The following is a 12,082-nucleotide window of genomic DNA, read 5'->3' as shown; positions in this document are numbered from 1 at the left end:
GCATGTGCCACCATACCCAGCATTTCCCTATATATTAAGCTCCACTGAATATAAATTGAACTGGCTGACTGATAAGGCTCTGCTATGGTTTGGATAGGGTTTGATGCGACCCCCAAAGGTTTGTGTGTCAGAGACTTAGTCCTTAGTGTAGTGGGAGGAGGTGGAATGTTTAAGAGATGAGGCATAAGCCAGGTGTGGAGGTGCACACTTGTAATCCCAGCATTTGGGAGGCTGCGACAGGAGGATCGGAGGATTGCAGTTTTCGGCCAGCCTCAGCTACTTAGTGACGCCCTTTGCAACTCAGTGAGACCCTGTTTCAAAATAAAGAATAAAAACTAGGGCTGGGGGTATATCTTGGAGATAGAATACCGCTGGGTTGTATCCCCAAATTGAAAAAAAGAGATGTGGGGCATAGTGGCAGGTCCTTGGGTCAGGGGGTCCTGCTCAAGGAAGGGATTAGGTAGTTGTGTTGGAGACCCCCAGTAGCTCCAAGATAGACTGTTGTGAAAGCCTGAGCCTGGCCTCACCCATCCTCTCTGGCTTCCTACTGGGCGCTGTGATCGCTCCCTCTCACACAGTTCCTACTATTGCCATCCACCGGGAGGTAATGCAGCCAAGAGCGGCCCTCATAAGAGCCTGCACCATGCTGTTGGGACTTTCAGCCTCCAAAACTATGAGCTAAATAAACCTCTTTTCCTTATAAAGTCAGCCATCCTCCAGTGATTCACTACAGCCATGAAAACAGACTAGTTCAGGCTCCTCCCATTTCCAGGACACAGTGTCACTGACGTTACTCACATTCCACTCAAAGCCCCCAGTGGCAATTCCTGAAGCTGCTCCATTCCCGGCCAGACCCACAAAGTGGCCACTTCCAATATTACTGGCAAAGAGAGAGGCTCCAATCTGAAAATACAAAGACAAGGTCAGGTGAGGACTCCATGCTTGACCAGGACGCCCAAACAAGAAGAGACATATCATTCTTCTCAGTCCCAATGTCTAATAGTGAAGAGATTCAGGAAACCTCAAATCATGCCAGGACTCCTCCAACAGCCTCCCACAAGGCTGTCTGCCCAGAAGCAGGGCCTTTGCCATTCATGTGCATATCCCCAGCAAGCCTGGTGGCTTAGGGCGTGGCCAGTACAGGCTTTCAGCAAATATAGATAATTCTTGAAAGAGAATCCTTGGGCTTCAGTCACCTGGTCAAATAAAGAGAGTCATAAGTGATTCCTGGCTAGCAAATTATGTGAATCCATTACTATGAAGTTACAAAAGGCAATATTAATGATAATAATTATTCTCTACTTTCTAAATCCATAAAGCATTTTTATTTTTCTAAGATGTCCTAGAAATTGAACAGAAACATACACAAAAAGCACTGCATTTTTCTTTCTTTCTTTCTTTCTTTTTTTTTTTTTGGTACTGTGGACTGAGCCCCGGCTCATTCTACCTGCAAACTATGTCCCCAGCACCCTCTCCTTCTTTTTTAAATTTTGAAGCATAGTCTCACCAAGTTACCAAGGATCTCCCTAAGTTACTGAGGCTGGCCTTGAACCTGCAATCCTTCTGTCTCAGCCCTCCAAGTATAAAGATTACAGGTGTGTGCCACCACGCCCAGCTGACACTGCATTTTTCAAGGATACATATGGGTCTACAGACATATATTGGAAGGATATCTATTAAATTCACAGTGGTGCCGGGCGTGGTGGCTCACCCTTGTAATCCCTGCACTTAGGAGGCTGAGACAGGAGGATCACACAGGTTCGAAGCCAGCGTCAGCTACTAAGTGAGGAGACCCTGTTTCCAAATAAAATATAAAATAGGTCTCAGAGTAGAGCCTGGAGGTAGAAAGCCTCTGGGTTCCACCCCCCAGTACCACCAAAAAAATAATAAATAAATAAATTCCTAGTGGTGGAAACCTTGAAGGAGAAAAGAGAATGAGACCACAATGGGAGTCGAAGAAGGAAATAGCAAATAAAAAAAAAAAGAGGGTTCTCGCACCGACCAGCCCGAGGGCTGTGCATCAGCGCAACTGCATCTGAGGTCCAAAGTACCCCAGAGGATTCTAGAGTCCTCCCACCCAAGAGGAGAAAGTACAGCCACATTCAGCAAGTACCAAGCAAATACAGTGCTCCCCAACTTACGATGGGAAAATGTCCCACTAAACCCATTGTATGGTGAAGTCATCATAGGTCAAAAATGCACGTATGTAGCCAGGCTGGTGCACAGTACTTGGGAGATTGAAACAGAAGGATCCGAGGTTCAAGAACAACCTCAGCAACTTAACAAGACCGGTTTCAAAGTAGTCTGGGGGTGTAGCTCAGAGGTAGAATGCCTCTGGGTTCAATGTCCAGTACCCCTCCAAAAAAACTGCAATTATGTCATGTACCTAATTTACTGAAACTCATAGCGTAGCCTGGCTTGCCTCAAATGTGCTGAGAGCCCATGAGGAAAGGCCGCTGCTTGAGCCAGCGAGGTCTGGATCAGTCCACCAGGTAGCCAGGCCACTACTGGGGCCGTCAAGAGTGGGATCGGTACTTGCAACGCGGCATGCATGGAGAAATATCGCAGAAAATAAAAACCAGATGCTTCCCCTAATCAGCAATAACTAGGAGGAAAGGGGCAACAGGAAGAGGTTGAGCTATAGAAAGGGCCCTATAGTGAAGCAACTAAGGTGACCAATCAGAGGGTATGGAATAGGAGAGGATGGAGCCTCTTTAAAAGGCAGGAGGTGACTTCCGGGAAGATGGCGACCGAGAAAGCGGGGCTTAAGAGCCCCGCTAACAACAAATCTCCATTACCACAAAATCAGCGCCTTTCATAGCCAGAAAACACCATCACCAGTGAAACAAAAAATCACCAGGCTCCAGAGAGAAAGCGGACTGAGAACAGAGCCACAGAGGAGATACACCGGCTTCACACCCGAGGACGCGGCAGACACAGCAGCAGCGCCATACTGCCGGCGGCACCGGCGAATTCACGGGACGGCTACAGCAAGCTGAGGTGAGCCACTGCGGAACAGCCAGGCGGGATTTCTTTGCGCAAAGAGCATCTAAAGCTCCCAGTGGCCGAGCTCAGCACACGCTGCAGGGATTCAGAGTGGAAATCAAAACCAAGAAGTAAAACACCAGCCCCACAGCCGAGGGCGTAGCAGCGGCGCCATATTGCCACCGGCGGCAGCAGCACCGAATTCAGTGAGGCCAGTACAGCTACATCTGCGAACTCAAGAACAGTGAGTCAAATTGCAGGCCACAGAGGAGAAATCCCAGTACTGTACTCTCTGGGACTTGACCCAGTGGGGGAGGGGCGGTGGCAGAGATATCACACCATAGGAGAACGTGCAACCTGGCACCCCCCACAGTCTAAAGCAGCCTCTATCGACTCTCTGGGTTGGAGACTCTGTGATAAAACCCAGTAAAGGAGTAGTGGGGTCTGAGATACTACTGACTCGAGATCCAGAACACCTTAAGTGAAGTCATAGTGACCCAAGGGAAGAACCCAGAGAAGGCACAAACTTCCGAAATCATGGGAAAGAGGAATAATACTGGAACAATAAATGCCCACAACCCCACAACATCAGAACCCGATAAAACAGAAAATCAGAGATTTCTAGAAGATCAAATCAGGAAAATAACTGTAGAAATAATAGAGGTGCTTCGAAAAGAACTCAGAGAGAGCCAAAAAGAGATAAAGGATGCAATTAATGAAGTAAAGGCCTCAATTCAAAGCACAAACAACCGATTAGACCACATGGAGAACAGAATCTCGCTCTTAGAAAATGAGCAATCCAAAAATAAACGCATAGTTTCTAATCTAGAAAAAAATATCCGACAGCAGGAATCTGATATTGAAGAAATATGGGCCCACTTTAAGAGAGCTAACCTAAGAATAATTGGAATAGAGGAGGGAAAAGAAAGTGAAACCAAAGGGATCAACAATCTCTTCAAGGAAGTAATAGCAGAAAATTTTCCAGACATAGAGCAAGAGGTCGATACACAGGTCCAGGAAACTTATAGAACTCCCTTTAGACAGGATCGGAGAAGAGGATCCCCACGCCACATAATTGTCAAAATGACCAATGTGGAAGCCAAGCAGAGAATCTTAAAGGCAACAAAAGTAAAGGGCCAAGTGACATTCAGAGGCAAACCAATTAGAATCACTCCAGACTTCCCAAACCAAGTCATGAGAGCCAGAAGGGCTTGGAGTACCATATTCCAAACTCTGAAAGAAAACAACCTCCAGCCAAAAATTTCCTACCCAGCAAAACTTTCTATCAAATTAGATGGAGAAATAAGAAGCTTCCATGACAAACAGAAACTGAAGGAATTTATGTCTTCAAAACCAGCACTAGAGAAAATACTCAAAGAGATTAACTACAAAGAAGAAATAGGTAACACACACCAGAACCAGAGAAACAAGATTTTCCATCCAACAGACAACTAAGATTGGTTATCTGTGGAGATTCATTATTTATGTTAGCCTTGTACCTATCTCTAAAGGGTATTGTTTGCCTTTATTGTTGTTAATTTTTAGGATTTCTAGTTGGAATATTAATATACCTTTAGATATAGCATTTGGAAATATTTTATCCCATTCTATTAGTAACTGTTAACTCTGTTTACATTGTCTTTGGATATACAATATTTTTTTTTATTTTTTAGGGAGTTTGTATACTCCTCTGTTGCCTGTGCCATTGAAGTCATAACCAAGAAATCACTGCCAATTTCAATGTTGTGAGGTTTAATGACCCAGATTTTCTCCTAAAAGTTTATAGTCTTAAGATTTATATTTAGGTCTTTTATCTATTTTGAGTTAATATTTGTATATGGGATTAGGTAAGGGTCCAATTTTATTCTTTTCCATGTAATTATTATTTTTTAACAATATTTAGTTAAAAGATTAATATTTCCACCACCAAATGTTCGTGGAAACCTTGTCAAAAATAACTTGACAATATAGGGAAGAATTTAGCTCTAGGCTTTTATTTAACTCCAATGGTTTATATATCTGCCTTTAGAATAGTACTACACTGTTTCAATTATTGTAGCTTTATATGGTTTGAAATCAGAAAATATATATCTTCTAGCTTTGTTCTTTGTCAAGATCGTTTTGGGTACCTAGAGTCCATATTCCATATTAGGATAGATTTTTTTTGAAAAAATAAATATATAAATATATGATAGTTTCACCTAAAAAATAGAAAAAAATATTCTCTGGTAAGAAAGAAAGCAAAAAGAAATATTGAAATGTTATCTTTAAGTCATCAAAAGCTTGGTATCAGACAAATGAAACTGTTATGTGAGATTATCATTTTTAATTTTAGATAAATTGCCATAATACTAGATGTCAACTACTAAGCCAAGCATGGGAGGGAGGGATAGGGAGAGAATGGGGTGGGGATTGGGTGGGGGCTGACTGGGAAAAGTGTGCATGTATGTCTACAAAAGTATGTATCCTACTATGATGTATGAATACAGTGCACCAATAAAAAAAAAAAGGCAGGAGGTACATAAACAAATGTATCAAAGTTAATCAAAAAGCATGGGATGGAGGGAGGGGGAGGGAATGGGATGGGGGCTGGATGAGGGCTAATTGGATGATGTCTGCTGTATATCCTCTCAAGTCTTGTATTCCAATGTGATATATGATTACAATGCACCAATAAAAATAAATTAAAAAAAAACTCCAACTGACATAGTCTGAATGTATGCCATTTTCATTATGTTCAACATAAAAATAAAAATAAATAAATAAAAAAAATTATCAGAAGAAAAAACTCCGAGAGTCGGGTATGGTGACGCATGCTTGCAATTAGTACTTAGGAGGCTGAGACAGGAGGATCACAAGTTGGTAGCCAGCTTTAACTGACCTTCCATAACCTCGTGAGACCCTATTTCAAAGTAAAGAATAAAAAATTGGACTGGGGGTGTATCTCAGAGGCAAAATGCCCCTGGGTTTCATCCCAAGTACAAAAAAAAACAACAATCCATAGCCAGGCATGGTGGCACACATCTATGTTCCCAGTACTTGGGAGGCTGAGACATGGGATCGAGGTTCACAGCAGTCTCAGCAATTTAGTGAGGCCCTCTGCAACTCAGTGCAACCCTGTTTCAAAATAAAGAGTAAAAAGTAGGGCTGGGGATGTAGCTCAGAGATATAATGTTCCTGTGTTCAATCCCTGGTGCAATAAAGAAAGAAAAAGAAAGAAAGGAAGAAAAAGAAAGAAAGAAAGAAAGAAAGAAGGAAAGAAGGAAAGGAAGTAAGGAAGTAAGGAAGGACAATTCACAGGAGCTATAATGGACTATTATGGGCTGGACTGTGGTCTTTCCCACAATATTTATATATTGAAGCCCTAATCTCCAATATGACTATATATGGAGATGGGGCCATTTAGGAGATAATCAGGTTGAGTGAAGTCATAAGGATAAGACCTTAGAGTATGATAGGATGGGTGTCCTTATAAGAAGAGGAAGAGGCCACACATGGTGGTGTATGCCTGTAATCCCAGTGCTTGGGAAGCCGAGATGGAAGGACCGCAGGTTCAAGGCCAGCCTCGGCAATATAGCAAGACTCTAAAGTATTTGGAACACTTGACAAGACCAGTTTTCCTCTCATCGCGATTTAGATTCCTGATAAGACCAATATAGTTTGCCTTTATACAGTCACTTTTTTTCTACTTCAGTCCCTCCCGGTTTGGCACAAATTGGATGAATTCCTGTGAACCTTCTCTAAAGGGAAAACTAACTAAACCGCAGAAGAAAACATCCAGCCGAATCATTTCTTCCTGCCAACTATTAATGTTAGAAGTCGGAAGTGAGGAAAAACTCGGGCTGGGAATGGAGCTCAGAAGTAGAATGCCCCTAGGTTCTAGCCCTGGTACTCCCCCCCCCCACAAAAAAAAGTTAAAAAAAAAAGTCTGGAGGTGTAACTTGGAGTTAGAACGCCCCTTGGTTCAATCCCCAGAACTAAAAAGAAAGAAAAACTGTTCATGATAATGATAATGTTCCAACTTATGGCAGGGATTTGCAGCGGAGGATTAAGCAGGCAACCCTTCCCTGTCAGCATAAAGGATCAGGCCAACACCCCATACCAAGAACAGGTCATGAGAGAGGCCATTACTAAGACAGTAAAATACATTTACTTAAACACAGTTTTATGTACCTGGGGACTTCAGATTGAAGACTCAAAGACAGGTCCTGCACTTCCTAAGGTCGCCGAGCTGAATTTCCACAGCGTATGAACCTGGCTTATCTTTGTGGACAGGGTGCCTGATGGACTCGCTGACACTGGCTGGATCCAGAGTAACAACCAGAAAAGCTCAACCTTCATCAAAACCCCATCCGTATCTCCTGCGTGAAGCAAATCCCCCACCCCAGCCAGGACAGTCAGCCCAATGACAACAGCCCAAGAAGCGTGGACAACTGAAAAGGGGTGCTACCCAAATTCCTGGGGCATCTCTGGCCATTCCCCTCGCCCAAAATGTGTATGTGTATGTGTGTTTGTGTCACTCTGACTCTCATTATGATGTATAATTACATTGCACCAATAAAAGTGTAAAAACACACACACACAAAGAAGTCGGGAGTGAAGAATGCATCTACCTCTTGGACCAAAGGTAGCTGTTCCTCTGCTGAATGATCCTGGTACTTTGTACTTAACTCAGCCCTAGCAATGGGCTTCCAGAACCATGATATTCCCAAAATGGGAATGTCAGCTTCGCTTGGGAGCTTTGGAGACACTCAACTCTCAGTCCCCACCTGGAGACCTACTGAGTCAGAGTACCGAGCTCTCACGTGACTCCCGTGCACAATTAGGTTGGAGAAGCCTGCTCTGAATCGTACTGGACGTCATCGTTCCTCTCAAACATTGTCTTGCTCTCTCCTGGGAAGCAGAAGCGCATGTTCCCTAGCTACACGATACGAATGCTAACTTCTGGCGGACAAAAAGCTTGGGTGAAAGAGGCTCTCCCAAACTCCCTGCCCTTCCCCAGAGTGTTGAAGGTCTCGTACCAAGGCTCTCACCTTGCCTTCAACCACAAGTCTACGTATAATACGGGAGTGACCTGACAGACCCAAGTGAAGACTTCCAGGCTAGCCACAAGTCAAGGCCAAGCAAGGGACTGAGACATTTCAAGTGGAAATCCACCGAAACCACTCAAAGGCTTTGTGGGAAATCCTTCCACAAACAATGTAGATCCTCAAGAGATGGAATTGTTAAGGGTTCCCAGGAGGCGATCCCAACCACCAGAAACAACAGATCATCACCTGGAGAACACATCTGTCCCTCTGATGTGGCTTGAAACTCACAAGAGAAACAACAGGCATGGAAAGGTGTTCACAATCAGACCCGCTCTACTCTGTCCGACCCTGGCAGCCGTGCCATGCTCTGCCGTGTGTCCTGCCTTCTGGGGAGATCACACCCACTGGTCCCTCTGCCTGCTCTGTGCTTTCCTACCTCCCTCCGGCTTTTGCTTGTGTTTACCTTCCCGGAACTCCCTCTCTGTTTAGCTCTGCTACCAAAACACTGGCCCAGTGGACAAAATGAAACCCAGTCCCGTCTCACCACTGACACCGTCCAGAGCCAACCCTTGCCTCACACACTGTCTCTCCTGTTCTCCTGGTGTCTGTCGCATCCTAGGTCACTACAGTGCCCCCCTCTTACCCACAGTTTCGCTTTCCAAGGTCTCAGCGATCCACGGTCAATGAGGATTTGAAAATATTAAACGGAAAACTCCATTTGTCAGTCTGGCAATTTGCAAGCTCAGCATTAATAAGAACAAGACCACAAAGAGGGGTTTGATCTTACAGGCTAAGGCAAAAAATATTTTCAATGCTAAGACGTCGTACTGGCAGGTAAATAGGCTCTCTCCTGTATTTCTGGAATTTGAAAATCAGAATTGGAAATTCATCTCCTTTTGCAATCCTATTTTCCAGACTCTCTCTTAGGCAAATTATCAGAGACACAAAGATTGGCATCTAAGGATTTCACAAGAATGTTCATTTCCATGTAAATTTGTAACAGAAAAAATGCAAACAACCTAAGTGCCCCAAAACAGAAAAACAAGGTGATACTCACAACGGAAGGTTATGTGCCTTTAAATTTATTATTGAAATAATAGCTTTGAAAGCCAGGCATGGTAGTGCCCACTTGTAATTCCAGTACTTGGGAGGCTGAGACAGGAGGATCTCAGGTTCAGGTCTAGTCTCAGCTACTTAGTGAGGCCCTCCACAACTTAGTGATATCCTGTTTCAAAATATAAAAAAAAGGGTGGGGGATATAGCTCAGAGGTAGAATGCCCCTAAGTTCAATCCCCAGTACGAAAAATAAACTATAGCTTTGAAAAATTTGTCATAACATGGGAGATGCTCATAATAAAATATAAAATAAAGAAGTGACATACAGCTGGGCGTGGTAGCGCATGCTTGTAATCCCTGCGTTTGGGAGGCTGAGACAGGAGGATCACACAGGTTCAAAGCCAGCCTCAGCTACTTAGTGAGGCTCTCAGCAACTTAGTGAGACCCTGTTTCCAAATAAATTATAAAATGGGTCTGGGAGTATAGTCCAGAGGTAGAAAGCCCCTGGGTTCCACCCCCAGCATCACACACACACAAAAAAAGTGACATACAAACTCATACAACATATGATCCCCAAAATGTTGAAATATATCCAAATTTAACAGTGGTTATCTTTGGGAGAGGAATTAGTAAATGAGTTTTTTCACTTTTTTATACATTTTCAATTTTTCACGATGGGTTTGTATTATAATCAGAACACAATTTTCTTTGTATGTGTGTATGTGTGGAACTGGGTTTGAACCCAGGAGCATTTTACCTCTAAGCTACACCCCGGCCCTTAGTTTTTATTTTGAAGCAGGGTTTCATTGAGTTACTAAGGATCTCACTAAAGTGCTGAGGCTGCTCTGAACCCGTGATCCTCCTGTCTCAGCCTCCCAAGTACTGGGATTACAGGTGTGCACCACCATACCTGGCCATCCTGTACCTTTATTTCCTAAATCTGGCCATCCTAATCAGAATCACCCAGAGGGTCATTGACACAGATTGTGGGCCCCATCCTCTAGAGGTTCTGACTCAGCAGATCTGGGTTAGAGCTCCAAAATTTGCATTCTAAAGAGGGCCCATTGCTGCTGATCTGAGAGCCCCAACCTGGGTGAGTAAGGAGAGGAAAAGGGAGAGGTAACTTTACAGCGCCTCCAATCCTGAGGCACGGACTCCTTCACTTCATCTTGTTTTATGCCCACAAGAGTCCTGTGAAGTTGGTGTTATTCTCATCCTTATTTCAGCAGAGTGGAGTGACTTGCCCAAGGTCCCACAGCCAAAGGTGACTGAGGTCCAGGGCCACAGGGAGAGGTCACAGCACCGCACCAGCTCCCTCCTTCCCAGTATTCTCTCCCAAGTTCCCATGAAGGGGCACAGTGGGGTGAGACCCCCCTGCCTGCCCGTCTCACTGCAGACTCCGGAACAGCCTGAGCTCATCCGCGTCATGTGTTACGTCCATCCCCCTCACCCCTTCAGGAGCTGGTCTCTAATCTCAATTCCTACTGCTTTCCCTTTAGTAAACTCTCTTTTCAACAAGGGAAGTTTGGAAAGGCTTAACCTTTGACCCTTGCCATCTCTCAGGCATCACACTTCCTGGATCAGAACAGAAAATCAGGTGGGGCTCCTCTATCCTGAATATTTTATTTCTGACACGCTGGTAAATATTTAGACGCAGCTTTGCTCCGGAGTCATCACGGTCCCTGTTTACTTTCTGTCAGATCATGTCCCCACAGACAATGGTCCTCTTTCACTCATTACCTCCACACACACCGTTCCCTGCCCACAGGCACAGGAATCAGGGAACCACTGCCAAAGCTGGTGTTTTCCCACCAGTTGTTGGCACAAAAGACAGGTAAGGTCTTCTGATGGCATTCAGAGGTCAAGGATGCTGAAGACCAAACCCACTCACCAAACCAAAGATGGGCCCAACTTCAGAATCATCAACAGTGCCTTTGCTCCATGGGCCTGCTCTAAATGTGTTTCTCTCTCCCACACTTTCAGCTCTTCATTTGCCCCCAAGATCCTTCCTACCTCAGGGCTTTTGGCCATTCTCTCTCTTTGGCTTAGATTGCTCATTCTCCAATCTTCACACTGTTAGCTCCTTTCTTTCTTTTTTCTTTTCTTTCTTTCTTCTTTATTTCTTGACTGGGGATTAAACCCAGAGGTGTTCTACCTCTGTAAAGGGAAGTACTAACTCTTGTATATCTTTTATAGCTATATCCTAAGCCCTATTTTACTTTTGATTTTGAAACAGGGTTTCTCTGAGTTGCTGAGGGTCTCACTAGATTGCTGAGGCTGGCCTTGAAGAGATATTTGCATGCACTAACTAACTTAGTCCTCAAAATACACTGCAGTGCTATTTTCAAATTCAGAAAACCGGGGTGCTGAGAGCAACACAGGAAGATAGAGCTGGAATTCCAACCAACGCAGCCTCCAGAGTCTAAGCCCTTAGTTCTAACCCTCGGTCACCTTCCTAGTAGGAAGTATGCCAAGGGAGAGAAGTGGCTGCAGCTTTCTTTGCCACAAGCCGCATGCCAAGTCAGGAAGGAGCTGACACGTTTCTAATGAGCGCAGTCTATCCCACTTCACCTCAGACGATGGTTTCAGACCTGATCCTCCTGTCTCAGCCTCTCAAGCACTGGGATTACAGATGTGTGCCACCATGCCCAGCTGGATTTTTTTTAAATAATGAAAATCTATCATCATAGGGCGCTGGAATAAAAAAATAAAGGACAGAGGGCAGCTTCACACAGGTGAAGAGCAAACTCAGTAGGAAGGGGAGGCTGAGTGGGCGGGAGGCAAAGGAAGCATGATGCACTCCTCCCGGACATTGGCAAGGCCAGCTCCTTCTCCTTCTTCCTGGGGCTTTATCCCTTGGTGCCCTTGGGTCCATGTGCCTGGTTCCCTCTCTTCCTCTCTCATTCCTGAGCTCCCATCCATGTCTTAGGCCCACCAGGTTTTGGTTGGTTGGTTGATTTCGAGGTACTGGGACTTGAACTCAGGTGCATTCTAGCATCCAGCTATACCCA

General features: G+C 44.6%; 1 protein-coding gene across 1 annotated transcript in view; it reads right to left on the bottom strand.

The window, feature by feature from the left end:
• The window catches only part of LOC308277991 (sodium/glucose cotransporter 1), a gene marked incomplete at both ends in the record, with an annotated part of 53,843 nt that overhangs the window by 29,160 nt on the left and 12,601 nt on the right, over positions 1 to 12,082 (bottom strand). Inside the window, one exon of the mRNA XM_080717562.1 lies at positions 799 to 903. Coding sequence (XP_080573688.1) covers positions 799 to 903 — 105 coding nt within the window. The remainder of the gene's footprint in view (positions 1 to 798; positions 904 to 12,082) is intronic.

The sequence above is a fragment of the Muscardinus avellanarius genome, assembly GCF_963383645.1.
Source record: "Muscardinus avellanarius genome assembly, chromosome: 21".
In the NCBI taxonomy this organism is placed as follows: domain Eukaryota; kingdom Metazoa; phylum Chordata; class Mammalia; order Rodentia; family Gliridae; genus Muscardinus; species Muscardinus avellanarius.
This window is presented reverse-complemented; position numbering and strand designations above follow the sequence as displayed.